This window comes from Anastrepha ludens, chromosome 2 (genome assembly GCF_028408465.1).
Source record: "Anastrepha ludens isolate Willacy chromosome 2, idAnaLude1.1, whole genome shotgun sequence".
In the NCBI taxonomy this organism is placed as follows: domain Eukaryota; kingdom Metazoa; phylum Arthropoda; class Insecta; order Diptera; family Tephritidae; genus Anastrepha; species Anastrepha ludens.
In genome coordinates, this window is record NC_071498.1 from 137101024 (window position 1) to 137126191 (window position 25168).

Genomic DNA, 25168 nt, shown 5'->3' on the forward strand with positions numbered 1-25168 from the left:
AACGGTTTTTTTATGAACAAAAATATTAATAACTTTTTATGAATAAAAATAGTAATAGTTTTTATGAATAAAAATGGTAATATTTTTTTGTGAAAAAAATTGTAATATTTTTTTATAAATAAAAAAAATATTATGAAAAAACATTTTTTTTAAATATAATAAAAATATTTTTTACGAATTAAATTAAAATAATTAAATTAAATTTCAAATAACAAAAGGTGTGTTTTGTGAAGAGGTTGTTTTTTATGAAAACTTTTTTTTATTAAAAAAATAGTAATATTTTTTATGAATAAAAATAGTAGAATTTTTGTTTGATAAAAAATAGTACTATTTTTTTCTGAATAAAAATAGTAGTATTTTTTATGAACAAAACAAAAATTTTTAAATTTAATAAAAAATTGTTTACGCATTAAATTTAAGTGATTGAATTAAATTACAATTAAAAAAGGGTTTGCTTTATGAAAAGTTATTTTTATGAAAGAAAGATATTTTTATGAAAAAAAATTATAATATTTTTTTAATGCACAAAAAAAAATGTATGAATACATTTTTTTTAATTTTTTTTTTCATTTTTTATGAATAAATAAAATTTTTTAAAGTAATAATTTGACTTTTATGTATATAAGTATAAAAAAATTAGAGCAGCCACTTTTCCTAAATACAGTATACAAAAACTCCATATAATTTGCTTTGTAATGCCATCTTGGGATTCCTCAAATAAAAAGTCGATACCAAAAATTAATTATTTATACCAAAAAATTCCCAAGTATAATTTTTTTTTTCAATTTCCTTAATGAATTTTTCTTGTATAAGAAACTAAGAATTAAGCTTACAAATCTCCAGAAAAGACGTGTTTTCAATCTCCGATTCTTCGTAGCTGGGAGGCAGAAAGGTTTAGTTCCCAGTCTCCCTTAAAGCTTTCGTTATCCTGATTGCATGTGAATTTTTTTATTGTAATTTTTTTGTTTTTGTGGATCTAGTTGAATTCCATCCAATCCAGGCCTAGTGTTCAGTCTCCTGTGAGACTTTTTTTATCTCTCATAGCAATAAGGCCATACTGAACGCCGGAATAGCCGAGATTCTGTTGCCTACGTGGACGGGCCCTCATGCGAGATGAGATATCTAATTAGGATTCTGCAGGCTTGTAGATGTACTTTTTTTCTCACTCGTGTGTGACTTTCATTTAGAAGTAGACTTCAGGCTGATTTATAGGGATGGTCTTCTAGCTTTTGTAGATATTTTTTGCTCAATCGGACTATTCCATCGGCTATTCGAGGTATGCAAATGTCTATGTGAATGTTGGCGTTCTTTATAAACCATGGAGTTCCCGTAATTATCCGCTAGGCTTTAGATCGCACTCTCTGAAGTCTTCCTGAATATGAAGTCGTAGCAGCTCCACTCATTTCTATCCTATTCATTAAAGAGAGTTTCTTTTGAAATTTGAAGTCCTCGAAATTAATTTTAGAAATACACTCCACTCGACTTTTTTCCTAGTAAATTTATATAGAATATAAATATGATAAGAACGACGTTGAAAAAAAAATTTACCAACCCTCATCTATGTATATAAGTATATTGGGTGTTTTTTAAGGGCTTAATAACTTAAAGTGATAAAACAAAAGATAAATATTTTTGGAATGAATAATTTTTTTAACAATTTGGTAAATAATTCTATTGCATTTTTTTTATTATAATATCCAGCATATGTCCGCAGCGCCTACGACTTACATCGTTCATTGGATCTGTACACTTTTTTTAATACTCTTAACAATAAATCTGGTTGTATGCCATCAGTGGTGGCTTGAGTATTGAAATAAATCGATTGTTACGTGCGCTGTATGGCAAGTTGCACCTTCTTTTTGGAACCAAATAGAATTAACATCAACTGATTAATCTGTGGCAAAAAAAAAATTCACGGTATCTTTTTTTTTTCTTGGTTTTGCAAAGAAAATTTCCACAATTGGAAAGCGTTGCTGTGGCATTAAACGATTCATGATGCCCAGATTACTGAACATAGATGTGAAGATAGTTTGCCATTCTCAGCTGTGAAATCATACTGGGTTACCCATATTCGACGGACCCATAAGTTTTTTTTTTTTAAATCAAAGAAAAACACAATTTTTTTGATGTTGACGATAACAATCCTTTTACTTGGTTCAAGTAGATTTGTTGACATCACTTTTTGAATATGATATCTCTCAAATGGCCGCCTTGAGCCTGTACGACGTATTGTGCCCGTTTTGCAGCATTTTCCATAGTTTTAGCTAACATTTCGCCTGGAATAGCGGCTATTTCCTCACGGATGTTACTCTTGAGCTCTTCTATGGTCTTTGGCTTATTAATATAAACCTCTGATTTGAAATATCCCCACAAGAAGAAGTCAGGTGGCGTTAAATCGGGCGAACGCGGTGGCCAGTCAAAATCGCCATTTTTCGACATCAAACGACGAGGAAACAATTTCTTCAAAAAATCGATTGTGGGGCGAGCTGTGTGGGGTCGAGTGCCGTCTTGTTGAAACCAGAACTGCCTCATACGCCTTATACGCGAATAATTGGCATCACAAAAGTGGTTATGATATCGCGATGACGCTCCTGATTGACGGTAACAGCTTGAGCATCTTCATTTTCGAAGAAAAACGGCCCAAAAATCGTTTGCGCACTAACGCCGCACCAAACAGTGACTTTTTCGTAGTAAAGAGGTACCTCTTGAATTTCGAGAGGATTTGCAGTAGCGTAAATACGGCAATTTTGCTTGTTTACCGTCCCATTCAATAAGAAATGAGCCTCACGGACATGTTGATTTTGTTCTTCTTCTTCTTCTTTTGACTTCTTTTGTTGAATATAAATTTCAACAATTTGGGAGCGCTCGCGTGTCGTGTACTGTTCCATGGTAAAAATCTGCTTAGACTGACGCTTCCAACGCGGTATGTCATTAAGCGATCTGACGTCTATGTCAAAAGATACAGGGTTGCCAGATGGGTCCGTTGAATATGGGCAACCCTGTAGTTATCGATATCGATAGTTCTTATGCAGCTAAAAACCACCCGTTACCTGCAAACGCAATTTATTAGCTTAAACTCTGGGGCACTCTCACTCTTGTATGTGTGCCTTATGGATTGTTCGTTCTTGAATTTCGCCGATTTTTCAACAAAGTTTTATGGGCAGTAGACTACGTCTTTTACTATTTGCTTTTATTTTTCATTGCCTTTCGGCTGCTTATTATGCTTTTTTCTCATACCCCTTTCCGTTTTTACACCGACTTACTCATAAAAATTCCATCCTTTGAATTTATATTGAGTGCCGCGATCTCATTTTTGTTGTTGGTGTTGTTGTTGTTGTTGTTGAATTTTATGCTTCTCTGCCGCACTGCAAAGTCGCCAAACGTCAAGTGTACTCGTAAATTTTCATGAATGTCTTTCATGTCAAAACAACAACAACAACAACTACTACAACTACTACTACAACAGTCGCATTACTATATAAAGGCAGCTTTTTCAACGCTTTATTATGCTTCGTAAATTGCCAGCCCAGAGATAACCTCTGACACGCACACTTGCACACCCACCAACCATGCACAACACTCACAAAGCGCTCACAAAGCCCTCACTCAAACAATCAAACGAGCGTGTAAGCGCCTAAGAAATTCCAATAAGCAAGCAACCTCATTACCTATGCTCCTCCTGCAACTCGGCAATCGCCAGCACTTACCTGCTTTTATAATAACTTAATTAACCTGCGAAATATTTCAATGACAAATTTGCTCCGACAACTATTTGACTTCCGACTTCTTTTGACGCCAGCGTCGTCATTGCCAACACCAACGACGCACTTGAATGGAGCTGTGGCGTTTTCTCTTATTCCTTGTATGTATGTATGTACGCATGTATATATGTGTGTGTGTGCATGTTCTTATTTTTGTTTCAATGTTATCTGCTTGTTACTTACCAGTTGAGTTGAGTTGAGTTGAGTTGGCGGGCGGCAGTTCAGTTTGCTTGGTGGCACACGAAAATTTTCTGCCATTCAGTATAATAAATCAAACTTTTCGCAAGGTTGCGCACAATTAGGTTCACAATTTTTGAGTGCATGGCATTATATTAGGCGCAACAACAAGCCGATGAAGTAAATGAGAAGGCAGCTGTTGTGGAGAAACAAAAGCCAAAAAAGCCACCACTTCTCGTAAGTCGCTGGTCATGGCAACTTCATTACACAAGTGCGCCTAATTAAATGGGACTCAAAGTGGCTGCTAACTTTCCTCAAACGCACACACACACACACACAGGATGTTGTATGCGTGTATGCGTGTTTAGGCTGTTTATTTGTTTTCGTGTTTGCAATGTTGTTCTTTTATTATATTTAAGTTGCGCGTGCGAAAACTTTTCCGTTTTGTTTTGATTTTATAACTTTTTTTTTGTGATATTTTATGCCATTGAAATACTTAGGCGTATAATTCGGCGCTTGGGATTTTAATAAATCTCTTCTCAATGCGGTTATAAAATTGGTTTTCTTAAGTTCTTTCAAAGTGGTTAACATTGCGGAATAATCAAAACAGACAAATAAGTTTATGGAAGCTTCGGAGATATGCGAGGTGTGGGTACTAAGTTCAGTGAACTAAGCCAGTAAAAAACTGGCAATCTAATCACAAGCAAATTTTTATTATCAACCCACACAATAGTCTCCCCCAACCTGCATACAAGGTTTTGAACATTGTTCTCTTGACCAGAAGCACCTCCGGTAATATTCCGTAGTAAACCGACTTAGCAACAGTACTTTAACCACCGCCATTGTGAGTTCGCTTGAGCTGCATCTTCAATAAGAAAAAGTCATAGCGGTATGTCGCGGCTATGGGGGAAATATATTGGAACGCCTTTTTCGCAAAAAGAAACTCTTGCGCAATAAACGAGAGAGATAGACCAGCGCGCTGCCGTGGCGCAAGACTCAGGCGTTCTCGGCTGACTTCCGGCCACACATAGAAGATGCATGCCCACCAAAGTAGAAATGTACAGAAACGATTCACATTTTCTTCTTAGACAACCTGATTTTTTCCAGCCACTACTGATACTTATGTATCTCGCGAATCTTCAAAATCTAGGTTTCATCACCACCTGAATTTTTCGCAGGTTTTCCAATGGCTTTTCACCAGATTTTACTAAACAATCTATCACCTAATGTTGCTTAAAAACTGAGATACGTATTTTTACCAACTCTCCGAAAAAGTTACTTTCGAAAAATACTCCTAAAGCACAAACCATAAACAATATCGATTGAAAAACTGTGAGAACTGGAAGAAACTACTCGACGCGAAATCTATGACCTTTACTTGAGAGGAAGGAAATATTTCCTGAACAACAGGAAGGTGCACACCGCAAATAGGAGAAGGAGCTCGATCAAAAACCTAACAGAAGTGTACGCGCCAATGATTTATTTATTTTAATAGAATGGACGGCATATTTTTGGTGAAAACATCCAATTTCGTTACAAATATTTATTTTTATATTTACATTTGAATAATAGAAATGAGCAACTAGATCAATAGACATGACATATATGTATATAAATATATATTTTTTTTTTGTGGTGGGTGAGGAGGGTTTAAAATGCCTTCGCACTTACAGCGACCGTTGTCAACTGCGTCGAATGGTGTAGCCCACTAAAACAATCCCTCCTCCTCTTCTGGGGAGACTCCTTTCCCGGAACTACCTTGCATTACTTCGGGAAGGTCCAGAACGGTGTCCATTAAATAGACCAATACTATTCACCCACGTGTGGGTCCACCATATTTGTAGCCAGCTTCATGCTATAGGCTCGTCTTCCAATGTCTCAGTGCCATCATACGAATGGTATGTGTGGCATGTTTCGGGTTCTTCTCACATGGGCGTATGTATATATGTATGTTATACGCTATCGAGGTTTCTTTTGCATCTGAGCAAAGAAGATGTTGCGGTAATATTATACCGTATTATGCCGTCGTGAGCACATGACATATATGTAGCATGACTAATTAAAGGGTTTTCCAACAAGAGGTGTTACTGCAGTTTTAACTGGAATGGTCTCGTTGCTTGTGTGGCATCTTGTTAAAAAACACCTTGCCCAGATCAATACCATCCAATTCTGGCTAAAAAAAATCTTTAATCACCCCGAAAGCGCAATCCATTCACCGTAACTGTTGCTACAGCTTCATTTTCGATAAAGTAAGGTCCAATGTCTCCGCCGGCCCATAAACCGCACCAAACAGTCAAACGTTGAGGATAGAGAGGCTTTTCAACAATAACTCTTGGATTTTCTGAGCCCTAGATCTGACAAGTTTGCTTGTTGGAGAAGCCACCGAGGTGGAAATGGGCCTCATCACTCAAGATGATTTTTCGATGGAATTCCGGATCATTTTCATGCATTTGAACGACCCAATCAGCAAAGACACGACGTTGGTCGTCTTGAGTTCTTGTGTTAAGTGGACTTTGTAAGCTTTAAAACCCAAATCTTTATGCAAAATACGGTGTAATGACGTGTGTGGAATGCGTAATTCCAAAGAACGACGAGAAATGGACAAATCTAGGTATTCTTCAACACTTTCGGCTACAACAACAATATTTTCGGCTGTTCTTGAGCGACGTGAACGGGTTTTATGCTTCACATCACTAACTTCTCCCAACAGCTCGAATTTGTTCACCAATTTCTGTATTGCGGTCCGACAAGGTGCTTCACGATGACCCAAAAATCTTCGCGTTCTACGAACCGTCTATGCCAAATTTTCACCTTTTTTTTAGTAAATTTTAATAATTTCAATGCGTTGTTTTGAGCATATATTGTTCCACTTTTATTAATAGCGTAGTTTCCACTTGTCGAATGTCAATAAATGACAGCTTCAAAAGTGACATCTATCGAAATAGCGGGCTATTCAAAATAACACCTGTTATTGGAAAACCCTTTAAACCGAATCAGAGAATCGCTTACGTTAAAGAACAAATTAACTTTATTTAATTCATCTAATTAATCTAATACCTAATAATTAATACCGCAAATGCGCGTGAGCCCTTTGACGTGTCATCTGAGAAGAAAGCTCATGCCTTTGCTATAGCATTGCTTGGCCTATCAATAGTTAAATGTCGAGACTCGATAACGGTAGATCTAGTGAGGGTTTATTACATAAAAGCAATGAGAGAGGTTTTGACTCTCTACCTTAAAAGATATTGGCAGGGTTGCTTCATGTATAAGTTATTTCCATATTTTTACGCAAATAATGTTTGGCATTTCAAAGCCATCAACCAGATTTTGTACTAATTAAATATATTGCATTTCCAAATATTATATATAAAGCGTGGTTAAGTTTCCAGGGTCTGTGTTGATTTTGCAAAAAATACAATTTTTTTGGGAAATTTTTTGGGTCATTTCTCTTTATTATGATAATATTGGTATGGCTCAATTACCTATGGAACAAAATATCGGCCAAATGGCCGTCGCGGCCTCGGCTGTACACCTCCAAAGACCACCAAATGCATACATAATAACACACATAAATACCTACTCCTCCCACGCACATATCACTTTTATTTCATCCTTCATCATTGCTTTATAAATATTTCCTCTCAAAGCACTTTATATCATTCTTAAACCTGCTGAGCATACTGCTCACATATTTATACGAACACATTTACAGATATTCATATTTAATTAGCTCATCGCTCATTGGTCGTAAAAAAAGTAGTAAATGTAAGCGAAGCTAATGCAGCTGAGCTGATCTGAGCGCACCTGGGAAGTGAAGTCGACGAAAAACGTCAACGATTCCGATTTACGAGCAGTGTCCGGCAGCACAATACAACAGTAATGGATAAAAACCAAATACACTACAAGAACAATGCATTATCAATCGTAAAGTGCCGAGTGAATGTACTCAACAACAGCACCGTCACCAACTCTAAGCTCTTACATACATAGTACCAACAACAATAATAATAATACAGAATGGTTGTATATAGCACCATGAGCGACACTAGAAGAGAGGTTGACCTTTCTCAATACCTGTTATGAGCACAAGAGCTGCATGCTGCAACATAGTTGTAAGCATTAAAATGCTATTATTGAAAGGAAGTTAAATTGAATTTCCGTTCGAGTTTATACCGGAAACTATTGCAGCAGCAGGCAGCCTGTAGCTAGCAGCAGGCAACAGCAAAGTAAAAAGCACCTAAATAGAAAATAATAAAAATACGAAAAATCTACAATGTATGAATTGTGAAAAATTAAAAAAAAAAATCCTCTGCTTTAACTGGGGAGTAAAATGAAAATTGAATTCACAGTAGAAGTGATGATACTCGTACTACTGCTTCACTCTGTTTGCTATTGGATGTAGTGGAGCTTACTCGTGCATTCATGGAATATTATTGGTATTGATGATTTGCTGCTTTCACTATTTTTGCTGCTACTGCTGCTGCTGGTGCCCCAGTTGGCTATCATGATGATAAAAATAATGGCGCTGACGATAAAGCTTGCGCTATTCAACAAAATGGATAAGTTTGAAATTTATGAAACAGCACTCGTAATATGCGCAACAACAATTGCTAAGTACAAAAACAAAACCATTTTGCTTCATAGCATCGTAAGTAAGTATCTTACCGGAACTAACTCTAAAAGTCACCATTAAATATTTACGTGTGTCCTCCTTACTCTTCGTTAGTGCCACACGCCACTTGCCACATGCTGTTCAACGACAATTGAAGCTAAAACCAGTGGGGGTGCAATACCCAAGTTGTGAATATGCGATGAGTATTAGAGCGATGAGTGTTTGCTTGATGGGGGTTGCATATAAATTATCAACGCGCTAAAACTGATATAAAGATGGACCGACGTTAGCGTGCATAAGCGTACATTCATAATATTGCATATTTTATATTATTCCCTTAATATTCTAAATATTATTTGAGTTTGTAGTTGGCTAATGTTCTTTTCGAGATTACGGTAGGAATTGAGGCACAGCATGCATTTGGATAAATAAAAAAAATTTAATAAAAATATTAATGAAAAAAGTTATACGAATGAATATAAATGTGTATATAAAGGGAGGTTAATTTTTAAGGGCCGGTGTTGTTTTTGAATATAGTACAATTTTTTTAAGAAATTATTGTCATTTCTCTTTATTATGATAATATTGATATAGCTCAATTACGCATGGAATAAAATATCGGCCAAATGGCCGCAGCAACCTCGGGGGCACACCTAAACCCAAGGGCCTAAAGTTTCGATGACGCTGAGGCATAATTGAGGTTCTATGCCATTAATGTGCCGAATTATCTCATCCTTTAGCTCTTGAATTGTTGCTGGCTTATCGACGTGCACCTTTTCTTTCAAATAACTCCAAAGAAAGAAGTCCAACGGTGTCGTTGACGTTTAGGTGTAGTTCACATTCACCATTTATATTTATATATATAATTGGCGCTTACAGCCTTTTTGGGTGTTTGGCCGAGTTTCTCCTCCTATTTTTGGCGTGCGTCTTGATGTTGTTTCACAAATGGAGGGACCTACAGTTTCAAGCCGACTCCGAACGGCAGATATTTTTATGAGGAGCTTTTCCATGGCAAAAATTCACTCGAAGACTTGCCATTGCCTGCCAAGAGGCGAACTAATAACGAAATAATTTCCGGTCAGGTTCTTTCGACACTGAGCCGTAGGAGCGAGAACTTCGTTTTCACTTCACAAACCATCCACATACACAAAATAATATTTATACAGAGTGGCTGATGAAAGCCGCTACCAAAAAAACATTGAATAACTTTTTTTCTTTTTAAGTTATCTGTTCCATTTTTGTTTTAATTTGCAGATTGATCTTTAAAATTTATTAAAATGGATAACTGGGACACGCAAACAAGAATTTGGATAGTCCGCCGCTATCACGCACTGGAGTCCGTAGTTTTGGTACAGAGAGAGTACAGGCGGATGTTTGGCGGCGATCCCCCAAGCAGATGGACCATAATGAGACTGGTGAATAACTTTGCTGAGCAAGCAACAGTCGCAAGAAGGCCTTATCATCGAAACCCACCAGTTCGGACGGAGGAAACGATCGCTGCTGTAGCTGCAGCTATACAAAGCAATCCAAGGGTTTCAACAAGAAGCTTATCTGCTCAACTTGGTGTCAGCCGACAGTCTTTGCAAACAATAATGCACAAAGATTTAGACTTATTTCCCTACAAAATTCAAATGGTTAACAAACTGAATGCAGCAGACTTGCCGATTCGCTTGGAATTTTGCCAGAAGATCCTGCAAATGGTGGAAGAAGACCAAAACATGTTAAACTGCCTTTTCATGTCTGATGAGGCCCATTTCGATTTAAACGGCAATGTGAGCAAACAAAATTGTCGAATATGGAGTACTTCTAACCCACAGATACTCCACGAGACGGAATTGTATCCTCTTCGCGTGACAGTGTGGTGTGCGGTTTCTTCACGCTGTATTGTCGGGCCTTATTTTTTTGAAGAAAATGGTCACACCGTTACGGTTACTGGAGACCGTTATTTGAAAATGCTGAAAGAATTTTTCTATCCAGAACTACGCCGAAAGAGAATTCCTTTCAACTCTGTGTGGTTTCAACAAGATGGGGCAACGTCTCACATAGCCCAGACTGTTATGACAGAGTTGCGACGAAAATTTCCCAATAAACTGATTTCAAGAAACTCCGAATTTCGTTGACCCTCCAGGTCGCCTGACCTTACTGCACCTGACTTTTTCTTGCGGGGTTTATGTAAACAAGAAGTTTATAAAACAAAGCCAACAAATTTGGATGAACTAAAACAATCCATTCGGGCAACAATTGCGGCTATTCCTGTCGCAACTCTCAAAGCAGCAATGAACAACTTTTTACTAAGATGCCGCACTTGTGTCAACGAGCATGGGGGGCATTTAAATTCAATTATTTTTAAAACTAGTTAAGCTACATTTAATAAAATTTAATGACCTTCAACTTGAAAAAAAAAAATAAATGAATTCCATACACTAAAAAAAAAGTTATTTGAGTTTCTTAATGCAGCAAAATTCATCAGCCACCCTGTATTTGAACGAAAGCAGCACGAAGAATAAACTGCTGACAATTCCCGTTGCAGTTGAAAAGCAAAGCGCGCTCTCTAAAGCTCTCATCATATCCATTCATTTGTATGGTGCGGAAATATGGACTCAAGAATGATAGTGACGTCACGTTTGCCGAGTTGTGCAGTGTTACCAACCATTTGCTCTTCGCAATAAATTTAGTGCTTTTTTATACCCAAAATGTGAAAATTTTTAAGTTTCGTGATTGTTTTGTTTTCTTAATTCAAAGCTACCGAAACTGTAAGTTAAAAAAAACTGTATTATTAAACAAAAGGAGGTTAAAAAAGGTCACTCTGAGAAGATTTTAGTCCTAATGAAAATTTATTGATTCTTAAAAAAATTGATATTTTGAAAGTGCAAATTAAATTTTTTGTTCCTTTTAAGGTTTCGCAAGAATATTAAATCTTCTTATATCAAATATCCATCAAACTCCTCTGACCATTAAAAACCTTTTTACACATTTTAAAAGGCGTTTGAATTTACTGAATGCGAATTACAACCATAGAGGTGTAATCGTTTCTCCCGGTCATGAATCCTTAGTGGAACATTGGGCATTAAGAGGTGTATTCATAATAAAAGTAAGCAAAAAATACCAGAAAATACTAAAGAAACCATAAGGACATTTTTACAAAAAGAGTAGTTTATCTAGTTACATAACCTCAAATATAGCAAAAAAGTCGTTCACTTAACAAAAGAGTTTCGCTTAACAAAAAAACTCACGAATTAAATTGTACATAATCATAACACGTTTATTTAAAAAGCGCACATTTTAAAAACAATTTGTCATGCATACAAAGTTCTTTAAGTGATTCAATAAAAATTTGGTATTTTATTTTCCTTAAATGGGAATTTTAGTGCATTTTTATATCCAAAGCTAGGCAACACTACAGTAGCGAGAGAGGGATTTGACTGCCGAAAGCAGAAGAACACCAACAACAACTGCAATCGCGGACTATACGGCGGATGACCCATTAATTCGATGTTTTGGGTGCTCAAAAATGCAGTTTTTTGAGCCGATGTGTGAGAGCTCGCATTGTCCTGGTGAAGAGTGATCCGTCTTTGGCGATTGGTTTTCCTAATTTCTTGGAAGACAACTGGCAAAGAAATGGTTGTGTACCACTCAGAATTTACTGTTCTGCGTTGTTCTAGTGGTACGGTTGCGACATGCCCAGTTTTTCCGAAAAAACAGGCAAACTTTTGTTGGATTTGGCTCATCTTGAAACACCCTTACAGTCGACTGCTGTTTACTTTCGGGCTCATAGACGTGTTTCGAAGGCCCGCGATCGTATTTTTTGAGCATTTCCTTCGACCAATCGACACGAGCCTTTGTTTGAGCGATTCACAAATTGTGTGGGATCCAACGCGAACAAATTTTTTTGACAGTCAAATGTTTATGCAATATTGAATGTATGCTGGTCCCACTAATGCCTAAGATGAATCTTTTAAGTTACTGTAAACAACACAAATAGAGCTGGTATTTCAAAACGTTCTGAGTACGTAAAAGCCAAAAAATGTCAAACTTTGCGATACAGCTGTCAGTTGCCAGATTGCAAAACCAGGGTTGCCAAATCCCGTAATATAAAAGGCACCCCTCGTAGTAAGGGTCCTCATCGATTGCTGAGCACTTTCGATCGTAGTTTTATTAGGCGGCCCTTGCTTGTGTGACTATACAGGTAGCACTGACATGCGCTGCCTATTGTCACCATACGTGACCCCTTTTGCGGCTGGCACGAGACATATGGCACAATAATGTAATATCGCCGCAGGTGAGTGGTAGTTGAGTGTAGCAGATGGCGACTGCCATGACCGCAGAAAAAATTCAGCCAAGCACTCACCCATACATGCCTAGCAGTACCATCGAACGCTACGAAAACCCCTGCCAATTAGAATTACTTACTTCGTAGCGGGTCTTGCTGTGATAGTATCCATGTATTTGTTGCTAGTCTGCGGGTTTGAGTTGGTTGTCATTATTGTAATTATATTTTGAAAAATTAATTACAAGTATTTAAAATTGCCTGAGGTGCAACGGTTGTCACGGCAAAGGGTAGGCGGCCGGAGTTACGGAGGTGGACGGAGCGAGAAAAAACGAGCAGACTTCTCCCCTAGAATAGCGTTTGTGATAGCTACTCAGCTAGAAGTTGGGCCGTCAAAGTGAGGCGTACAAAAAATTATGTATAAATTAGGGCATTATGTTGTTGCCAGCGGCGTGTAACAAAAAACAACAACACTACAGCCATTAACTCACTAAAAGTGTGGCAAATGTTTTAATTGTTGTTGTGCCGTGCAATGTTTTAGTTTAATTGTTGTTTGTGGTTGACGGCGAAGTGAGGTGAGATGAGGTGAAATGAGTGGGGCGCTGCAGAGCGGGCGTAGCGGTGCAAATTATTGCTTATAAAGGTGGCAACTGCATCAGAATTAACAAAACCAACAATAACAATTCAAGCATTACATTGCACACAATGCCTGCGCTTCGTGCAAAAGTATCCACTATTTGTATGTATGTGTGTGCGTGTGTGTGTGTTATTACCTTTTATGATGTTTACCTTTGCGCCACGACAATAGCGTCAAATAAATTTTAGCCTTGTTATGAAGGTATTTTTATGAAGACATACACACGTACATACATACTTACTATATAACCGTTTTTGTTGTTGTTGTTGTTTCTTTTCGTATATTTTTTTGTATTCATTTGCTATGCACGAGTACATTGGCACGCTGCAGCGTCTACGAGCGCTTGTCATGAGATTTCTGCAGCGTGTGGTGGTGGCCACATTGCCACATCGCCCACGAGTTGAATTGGCTAGCTCAGCTTGGCTGGGGCGAGGAAATGAGTTTCACGAAAAAATTCCTGTTGCATGCTTTGAAGTAATTCCATTCTTAAGCGCCGTCGTTATTGTTGCTGGCAATTGTTGTGGTTTTTGCTTTTGTTTATGCATGTTATGTTTTGTTGTTGTTGCAATGTAATTATTGTACCTACAACTAGCATTTGCCATTACAATGAGGCGAAAGTCAAAGCAAGGCAGTGTTTCGCCGATTGGTTGTGTGTGCGAGAAGAAAGTTTTCACCAAAAATACAGGTGCGGTTCAGTGAATTTACAGCATTTATGGAATATTTTTATAAAAATATGAATTTTTTATTAAAAAAGTTGGCTTCTAGGATCGGTTAAGGAATGTGCTGGAAAAATGCTGAATAATTTCCTTCTGTATTTACTAAAGGCGGTTCGAATCTCGGTGAAACACCAAAATGAAGAAAAACATTTTTCTAATAGTGGTCAATGGCCAACCTCCGAGTGTATTTCTGCCATGAAAAGGCTCCTCATAAAAATATCTGCCGTTCGGAGTCGGCTTGAAATTGTAGGTCCCTCCATTTGTGGAACAACATCAAGACGCACACCACCAATAGGAGGAGGAGCTCGGCCAAACACCTAACAGAACTGTACGCGCCAATTATTTATTTTTTGATTTTATTTAAAGCTCTGGAAAGAGGGTAGATAGTCAAGGAGGGAAGGGGAAAGGTTTCAGAGAAAGTGATAGGAAAGAATAGAGGCAGAGATAGAGATCGTTAGTCCTTTGAGAATTTTCCAGATTCTTTGGCAAATTTGTAGATATCTTCTAGTTTTAGAGAACGAATATTACTCATTCTCATGACATCAGAACCCAAAACTCGTAGCCGTGCTCTAGCAAAGGCGGGACACTCACAGAGAAAGTGCTCAGTGCTATCCGCCTTCTCCAAGCACGAAAGGCACATTGGGTCCCCAATGATTCCTATAGTGGTCATATGCTGACCCCCCGGGTTGTGTCCTGTAATGATACCGACCATCATTCGAAAGTCTTTCCTTCCAAGTTTTAGTAGACATTTTCGAAGATACACGCAAATTTAAAATGGCGTTCCAGAGTGCTTGAAAGTGCTTTTCAAACTATTACCGCAAAACCTCTTTTTTGAGAGGAGCTCCCGGAGATTAGCTGTAGCTCCTTTCAAAATAAATATTTTTACTAATACTAAGTCATAAAATACAGTTAAAAGGTAACATAATATTTCTAAAAATTTTTAGATCAATAAATTTAAATGTTTTCTTTGAAAAAATTCTGGAAAATTCGCTTTTTTCGGCTAATAACTATATATCACCCATTATTTCACGCTTTTATAATCCTGAAACTCCCCAACCCGCCTAGCTGCTGAACCGCTACTGCATTATAAATACAAAACTGAACACTAACACACACAAACATGCCAGTGCATACGAACACATTCACATTCGGCACTTATGAATACGTGTAATAGAATATTTATAAAGTACAACAAAAATGCACATTGAGTCATAAACACGCGATGTTGACATTATTTTTTTAAATAGTGCAAATTTTATTTTAACCTGAAAAAGGCTAATTAGTCCGTTTCCGTACAAGCAACGGCTAGCACATTAACATGCATACAAATGTGTACATATCCATGTGTCTGTATGTATGTATGTATGTATGTGCGCATGTGTGCATACGTACCTGCTTCCATAGCAATGAATTTTTAATGTAAATTGAAGTTTTATAAAAGTTCCAAACGAGGGTATCTATTTCCATATATCTGTTCTAAGTACAATATTTATATATTTTTGCTTGTATGTAAGTAGCTGTGTACTGCTTTCAGCATATTTGATGATGTGGTAATCGAAATTGCATTAATACTGGTGCCGGTACGCTGGTAAGCTTTGAATGAACGGCAGCAAAAAGCGATGCATATAATTATGCTGGGAGAAAATTGCTGAACTTTTAATAAACAGTTGTTTTTCAAATCTCCAGCGTCTCAATGCATAATTGAGCAGATTTTAGTTTTGCATTTGCTAAGCAGATATTTTAATTTTTAATATACTTTTCGAACAATTAATATTTATTCATTCATCCAATGCCATTATTATGGTCCCAAGCCTAAATATACTCCCATTGATTAAACTTCCTTTCCCTTTATTTCGAGCCCTACTCACTCCGGGTGGAGCGAGTTAAGTATTTTATATATACCATACAGCCTTGGCCAAAAGTATTAGGCACCCTCTTAAGTACAGAATTTTTCATTTTAAAGGTGAAGTAAACATCTTTTACAAATAAATCAGTACAAGTGAAAGGAATTACTGCTAAAAACATTAATATTTAGGAGGTCTGTCTACCAATTGCTCTGATAACAACAGCAATCCTCTGGGGCGTGCTGTGTGCGAGCTATCCACATTCGGCTTTACTTATGGCGCTCCTTTCGATTCCTTAATCAGATTCACATTCTTATAAAATATGCGATTATAGTCTGGAATAAGTGTAAGCACATATAATTTTGTGAGCTTGGGTGCTACAATGGGTACTAAAAATAATTTAAATCTTGCCTCGTTACACCAATGTTGTCCAGAGAAGCGGCGATTCTGCGATAAGGAAGCCACAATCCTGCTGTTGAATCAAAATCCTGTTGTTTGCGACGAAATGACGACAAAACCCTGTAGCCTGAGACGAAATGAGTATAAAACCAAAATCTTTCAGAAAACCAAAATCCTGCAGCATTTATTGAATATGACTAGATCGTCTAAAACACGTCTCACCAAATTTATAAGTATGATACTAAGATAAGCTTGAACCGATTCAAGAACAATTTCCGTATTTTGCCTTTAGATATTCTCCATCGGATTCGTTATATTATTTATTATTATTATATTATTTTTTTTATTTGAAAAGCCGTGCCAAAAAGCACCGAGGGATTTGGTAACTCCTAAAATACTCAGGCCAAGAAGCCCATTGTATTTAAAGCTCTGGGAAATAAAATAGTAGAGACTGAGACTGAGACAGAGACACAGGCAGAGACAGAGACAGCGACAGAGACAGAGACAGAGAGAGAGACAGAGACAGAGACAGAGACAGAGACGGAGACGGAGACAGAGACGGAGACAGAGACAGAGACGGAGACAGAGACAGAGACAGAGACAGAGACAGAGACAGAGACAGAGACAGAGACAGAGACAGAGACAGAGACAGAGACAGAGACAGAGACAGAGACAGAGACAGAGACAGAGACAGAGACAGAGACAGAGACAGAGACAGAGACAGAGACAGAGACAGAGACAGAGACAGAGACAGAGACAGAGACAGAGACAGAGACAGAGACAGAGACAGAGACAGAGACAGAGACAGAGACAGAGACAGAGACAGAGACAGAGACAAAGACAAAGACAGAGACAGAGACAGAGACAGAGACAGAGACAGAGACAGAGACGGAGACAGAGACAGAGACAGAGCCAGAGACAGAGACAGAGACAGAGACAGAGACAGAGACAGAGACAGAGACAGAGACAGAGACAGAGACAGAGACAGAGACAGAGACAGAGACAGAGACAGAGACAGAGACAGAGACAGAGACAGAGACAGAGACAGAGACAGAGACAGAGACAGAGACAGAGACAGAGACAGAGACAGAGACAGAGACAGAGACAGAGACAGAGACAGAGACAGAGACAGAGACAGAGACTGCTAGTGCTGTGAGAATTTTCCAGATTCTTTGGCAAATCTGAAAATATCCTCCAGTTTGAGAGAACGAATTTCAGTCATCCTCATGACATCAGAACCTAAAATTCGCAACCTTGCTCTAGCAAATACAGGACACTCATAGATAAAATTCTCAGTACTATCGGTCATTTTTAAGCAAGACAGGCAAAATGTGTGCTCAATGATTTCAATGGTGGTAACATGTTGACTCCATGGATTGCGTCCTGTAATAATACCAACTGTCAACCAAACGTCTTTTCTTCGAGGTTTTAGAAGAAAGTTCGACAATTTTGTGTTTGGGCTTGTCATAAAATACTTTGCACTTCTGCAGCGTTCTAGACCGGATCATCGCTCTTTATGTATATTGCCTGCATAATCGGTGATCCAGTTTATGACTCCTGCCGAAAGGATTCCGTTTATTGGCTATGGCCAATTCATCGGCAATTTCATTCCCTTGAACACCGCAGTGTCGTGGAACCCCTATACATAAGTACCAGCTTATTCTATCTTGCAACAGAATTAAGCTTCTTCTTACATTCTTGAACAATCTTTGAGGTTTAGCACTTTGCGTTTTCCAGCACCTTCAGTGCAGCCTGACTGTCACTAAAGACTCTAATCTGTTTCCTGTTCCATTTTCTCTCAATTACCCAGTCTGCTACTTTCAGAATGGCAAAAACATCCGTTTGGGAAACAATTGCCATTCCTTCCATAGCGTAATGATACTTATTACTATCGTTTAAGTACCATCCGGCTTCAGAACCTATTTCATTCTTGGACCCATCATCAAACTTCTTTGAATGCACTCTGGATTACTCCATTGCGTAACATCAAAATTTCTTCCAAATTAAAACATGGGGATAAGGTCGTACTTATGCCCCAAAAACAGTGGTTATTGTTCAAATAATATCTTAGAGATTTCTTTGTGCCCCGAAGTTCTGTCTTCGTGCCAGAAACCATATTTATGGAGTCTACACATTGCTTTTATTGCTTCCTGTTGTCTCTTAAGATCCAGGGGGAGCAAATCAAGCATAGCATTTAGGGCATCGCCGGAGGTTGTACTCATTGTACCCGTAATGCATAAACATACACTTCTCTCCACCCTGTATGGTTCCCGAAGTGTGAACTAAACCATAGTCGGTCGCCACCAAACTAAAGAGACATAAGCGATGATTGGTCTGGTAAGTGCTGTGTATATCCATCACACCACGGCAGGCTTCAGACTCCAGGATTTGCCCAATCAAAAATGCATAATAATATTCATCTCGCGACGAAACATGACGGGGAGCGTTGTTTAGTTGATTTTACTCATAATTTAGCAAACATATAAATTGTTACAAAAAAATTAAAGTATTTTATTATATTTAATATGTAGCCTTTCAATTTTTGTTTTAATATTTTATATTAATTTTTTTCCATGAAATTATGTTGTTCTCTGTAAGTTACTTATTTGTTGTGGTCCTAAGTTAAGTGAACTGTATTTTTTGAAAAGCATCTAAGAAGTGACCTGAACTTTCAGTGGCAAAGAATCCTTTCAAAATGCAAATAGTATCCTATTCTACTATTTTCGCTTTAAAGAAAATATATGTAGTTTATTTGATGTGTAAATCATTTAAAAAACATACAACTTTCTGCTTTTTCTAATAACTATAACCCATATTCACCACATAATTTATCTTTTATTTTTTACAGAGAACATCAAACCATTGACATTCGACGAGGTCTACATTCAAAGCAGCCCCTCAAATTGCACCGTTTATGTGGGTGGTGTCAACAGCGCCTTAACTGCGCTCAGCGAGGAAATCCTACAGAAGACCTTTTCGCCATACGGTTCGATACAAGAGATACGCGTCTTTAAGGATAAGGGCTACGCATTTGTGCGGTTAGTATTAGTAACGCTACGCTGCAGTACCCCCTCCCCCAAACAACACTAAGATAAATGGCAAACATAACACACATACATGCACATCTACACACATACATACATTTGCAGCAAACACTCTGCAGTGAAAAACCAGACTACTTAGCAAACATTCCAGCTCATGAACTCATAAATGTTTAACGGAAGAAATTACACTGGTCCGTGAGGAACTAGAATTAGACTAGTTGCAAAATTACCACTTTGAGTTATATATTAAGCATATGCACATTTTGCTATTCTGTTTGTTTTTCTAGCCGCTTACTGGGGCTCAAGCGCATTATAATTTTGTTAAGAAAATGGTTTTTGTAAAAGTATAAAAGAATCGAGAAGGATATAGACATATGTATACTACTTATATATATACCAAAATGTTCAGAATGATGAGAGGAGTCGATTTAGCCATGGTCCGTCCGTACGGCTGATACTCGCGCAAAAATTTATATATTTCAATGATACTACCCTTGGTTTAATGTTCATTAGTAATGAAAAAGGGCGAAAACAATAAAAAAAAATTGTGTTATCTCTGTTACAAATGGAGCTAATTTTGTTATGAGTGATGAAGACAAGTTAAGATGTATGACGCAGGTAAAATTTTGAAAAGTTTAGTAATTTGGATTTAAATTTGTTTTAAATTTGAAACTAGTTTCAGAGGAAAAACTTTAAATAACAACTTTAACAAATCAAATCATTTAAAGTCGAAGGCTACTTCAAGTTTGACCTTGTAGCCTTCGACTTTAAATGATTTGATGTTTTATTTTAATGAGTTTTATTTTAATTTGTAATAAAATATTTTTGAAACGAGAATTTTTTGTATTCTTATTTTTTATATTTACTTTATATTATTTTTTTATTTTAATTCTTAATTTTTACCTAATCTTTTTTTACTTTTAAGTCTAGTTTTTTTACTTTAAGTTTTTACTTTTAATTCTTACTTGTTTACGTAAATTTTTTAATTCTTATTCTTTTACCTTAACTTTTTAATATCTATTTTTTAATTTAGTTCTTTTTTTCGTAATTTAATTTTAATTTTTTTTTACATCAAATTTTTAATTTTTATTTTTATTTAAATCTTAGTTTTAATTTTAGTTTTAATTTTAATTCTAATCTTCATTTTAATTTTAATTTTAATATTAATTTTTATTTTTATTTTAATTTTAATTTTAATTTTAATTCTGTTGAAATATACTTGAATAAGCAACCATGTAATAATAACATACCTGCTTAGTAGCATATGTTGGAAAATACTAGAATAAGGAAACATGTAATAACAACATACCTGCTTTAGTAACATAAAGCGTACGTTAATATGAATTCTATGAATAAAGCGAATTGTCATTGCTCAAGAAGACTTAAAACGAGAAAGACCGCTTTTATTAAATTCTAATTTTAATTTTAATTTTAATTTTAATTTTAATTTTAATTTTAATCTTAATTTTAGTTTTAATTTGCTTACGTAAATTTTTTAATTTAAATTGTAATTAAAATTTAATTATTATTATGTTATTTTTTACGTTTTTAGTTCTTATTCTGCTACGTTAATTTTTTAATTTTTGCTTTAATTTCTTAAATTTAAATTCTTGTTTTTTACGTTAATTTTTTAGTTCTTATTTTTATACATTAATTTTTTAATATGAATTTTTATATTTTACGTAAATTTTTTTTAATTTTTATTTTCTATTTTTTTCACGTAAATATTTCAATTTTTAATATTTTTTTTCTAACTAAATTTTCCACTTTTAATTCTTATTTTCTTACGCTAATTTTTTAATTTTTGCTTTAATTTTTTATATGTAATTTATTATTATTATTTATTATTTTTTACGTTAATTTTTGAATATGTATTTTTACATTTTTAAATCTTTTATTCTTATTTTTTACGTTATTTTTTAAATTTGAACTCTTATTTTTTACCTTTTTCACGTTAGTTTTTTATTCTTTAATTTTATTTGATGAGTCGCTTACAACCATTGATTGTCGTCACAAATTGGACTAGAATTTTTTTTCCACTACGCATTAATTTATTAACTGCTGTAAGCCAAATGTGGAGGCCGTAATTTATTTATTAATATCGTAGGGCACTGTTATATTAAAAACATCAGCTGTTAGTATTAAAAAAAGTTGAACCACGAACTGCCTCCGCTCCCAATCCAATCGGTCGTAAGGTGGTTCAGAGACAGTAGGTTTCACTGCTGGGCAAGCATCGTACGGCCACACATTTCCAATCCCATATGCCGTGCTCATCCACACCAAGTTTGCAAATTGTGTCTTGTCCGCACAATATGACTTCTATAATTTTCGCTCCTTCTTGCTAGCGAACACATTAATTCATTAATTTGTTTTTGTACTTTACCCTTTCATGCTGCTGCGCGTTGTTATTGCTGTTACCTATTGGCTGTTGGTTGCTGCCGCTGCTGCTATTCCCGTCATCGAACATTTTGCTACGTTCTCTGCTATGCCACCCACACAGCTTTTCAACCAAGGAAGCCGCCACACATGCCATTGTCGGCGTACACAATACGGAAATCAATGCGCAACCTGTTAAGTGTTCGTGGGGCAAGGAGAGCGGTGATCCGAATAATGCACAGACAATCGCCAGTCAGGCGCTTAATCCCGCAGCAGCTGCTGCAGCCGGTTTCCCGTACAGTGTTGGGGCAGCCGCAGCTGCTGCAGCCGCCTATGGGCAACAGCTGGCCGCCACCGGTTGCTGGTATTCACCAACGCCAACGTATTCCGCTTCGTCGACCACAGCGGCCGTAACACCGGCTGCTGCCGCCTCCGCAGCCGCGGTGCAGAATCAATTCTTGCAAGGCATTCAGGGATATCACTTCGGACAGTATGGTGGCTATCAGCAAGGATATATGGGGTAAGTGCATTTATTATACATACCTACGTACATATGTCCATACACACAAATACATGCATAGTGGCATATACATGCAATCGCATACATATACACATCCATGCATTTGTATGCATATAAGCCAATTCAAAGCGCATATAATCGTGCAAGTGAGCGTCGCGCGACACAGCAGCTATTAACATAATTGAAGGCGATAATCGTTGAGTGCGTTGCGGCGTAAGAATAATGGGCGGATGGGGTTGTAGAGGGCGACAGCATACGAGCACGTAACGCCTGACAGGTGGATTTTATTCAATCGATAGTCTATTTTCACTGAATAGGTGGCTGCAGTAGGTGAACTCATTGCTGTGTGCATTGCTTTTGCGATAAGCCGCATATGGTGGGCAAAGCGCCGTAATGTATGCAAGACAAAAATTTGCAATTAACTCAAAATCGCTTGTGAACTGCTCGTTGTGCTGCAGCGCTTTATTTGCAATTTGGTTAATTTTGCATTTAAAAATACTACGCCATACAAGAGCAGCCTTCAATTGAGGCTCGCATCAATCGATTAGAAATTTTCGCATGTCTGAATGAATGCGATTCTCCAATGTTGTATGAGCACCAGAGCACCAGTTCGATTGCTTCAAATTGCACGAATTTGACTGTAATGTATAGCCAATTAATGCGAAATCACAAAATTCAAATTCTCGCCAATTGCCAATCGCCAAATGCCAACAACGAATACAATTGGAAAAACAACCGCCGAACGACGCGCCCATAATGCACATCAGCACTGCTGCAGCTTTCTGTCGCTATGGTAAATTCTATACTCGTTGGCATGAGGATTATGGTAATATTGAATAGGTTCGCGGTGCAGAGGTGGATAGCGTTGAATTATGACGGAATGACGGTTGACTGAATTCATTTGCTAATTGCAAAAGTTGCGCAGCCAGCGCTTTCCGTCTTCCGTCTTCCGCTTGCCGCCAACGGTCATCCGACATTCACTCTGCGCGCTGTCCATCGGCTGCTCTGCACTCTCACACACCCGTTCGTATGCTAGTTTATCATAAATATTTGTACTTCGGCTTCTCAGTATTCATACGCCTATGTGACTGGGTGGCCAGATTCTTCCGTTTTTTTTTTTATGAGCATAGAACAATGAAATGTTCGAAAATGTAGTTAATGGTACCACGAAACTTTGCACAGTGTAACTGTGAAAGTAATAAATTAGCAAGGTTTGATTCATTAATCGCGACTTGCTTTGGAGGGTTCCAAAAATTCATAAATTGCAGTAAATTTGTTTAATTTAAATTTTCGTTATAAGGTCAAGTTTGCCTTCGAAAGTGTAAATCTAAAATTACGAGAAATTACAAATATAAAACCGAAGCATCAGGAGCTCTTTGATGGTTAAAAGATCGCTTTATCTAGGTTATCTCTCGTCGGCTCCAAAAGCCCGGTATGAACATTTTCTTGCTGGAAATGCAGATCATTCGAAATTTTGAAATCCCATCTCTTCGTCTTCATCACTACAGCTCCAGCAGAAGTTGTAATCTAGACTGCTAAAGCCGTCGGCCAGAAAAGCAATGGCTCAGTGTTACATTAGTATTCCGACTTCTCATGGTATATTCTGTTTTAGAGCTTCGCACACTCGACTTTTACGATGGTTTTGTCCCTATTGTGGATATCAAGCCACTTTGAGCGCACTCTACTATTTAAATAAGGCTTTTTTGAGAAGCAGACGTCCGTAATGCCCACAATTTCAATTGCAAAAATATCGGCAGCAGAACACTAAATAGATCTTAAAGTTCTTAAGCTTTTCTTGCTGAGAGTAGTTGTAATCAGACCTCAGATCTTATGCCAATATCTATTTCTGCGTTTCTCTTAGAATGACTTCAGTTTTCCAATCACTTCTTTCTGCGAAAATCTGCACTCAATGCATCGGTTGAAATATAGTCAACCTGATGTTATTATTCTTCTTGATAGGAATAGTACTGACTCGAGCGATTATCGCTGAATTGAAGAAAGCGGATCAGTCGTTTCTTTCCCGTATTGTGACTAGTGCCAGCTAAAAACAATAAGTAAACCCAAATACTTCGCCACCTGCGCTTTCTAATACTAAGGGTTCCTTTACTTTGGCATCATCAGCAGACACTATAGCGACTACCCTCAGGAACGGATCTCCATAAGAGTACCAAGAAAATCCATTTCAATCTTAATTTACCCCGGGTATTGTCAACAACATTTGGACAGGACATGACCGCATACCCTCTGACTTCCTTAGGTCAAGATTAATTGAGATAGATTGCCGTGGGCCCTAGCAGCCAGCGCTTATCTTAAGAGGATTCATCATTTATAATTATATTAGTTCTTATGTAAATAAATAAATAAAAATTTAGAGCGAGCTCTACTTAAGCCACTTTAACTTACTTTGCTTTAGAGCACCAAAATATACACAACGCCAGTACCTCTCTCGAGCGAATTGTGATGATAAAAAGACTATGCAATGATAACTTTTCGAACCCGAAATACTTAGGCGCGCATTTACGATCTACAGCTCATAGTAAAAACGGCCGAAGATAAAGTTGACGACTTTTAAAAGCTTTCAAAGCCAAGCCAAAAATTTAAAGCACGCAACGTTGACCAAACTAAAATACAAGTCTCAAGTATGTACTCTAGAGCAATTCATAGAAATGGTATACAATTTGATATGATACACCCCAGAGACAAAAGTTGATAATAGCGATGGCTTAAGAACAATACTTTCACTTTCCCACCGCAGTCGACTCTAGGTTATCGGAAACTTATTCTGAAGAGATGTGATCTGAAAATATCGACAAAT

General features: G+C 37.2%; 1 protein-coding gene across 1 annotated transcript in view; it reads left to right on the forward strand.

The window, feature by feature from the left end:
- Nucleotides 1-25168, forward strand: part of LOC128855052 (cytotoxic granule associated RNA binding protein TIA1) — a 194195-nt gene that overhangs the window by 153108 nt on the left and 15919 nt on the right. Inside the window, exons 6-7 of the mRNA XM_054089640.1 lie at nt 19262-19451; nt 21958-22353. Coding sequence (XP_053945615.1) covers nt 19262-19451; nt 21958-22353 — 586 coding nt within the window. The remainder of the gene's footprint in view (nt 1-19261; nt 19452-21957; nt 22354-25168) is intronic.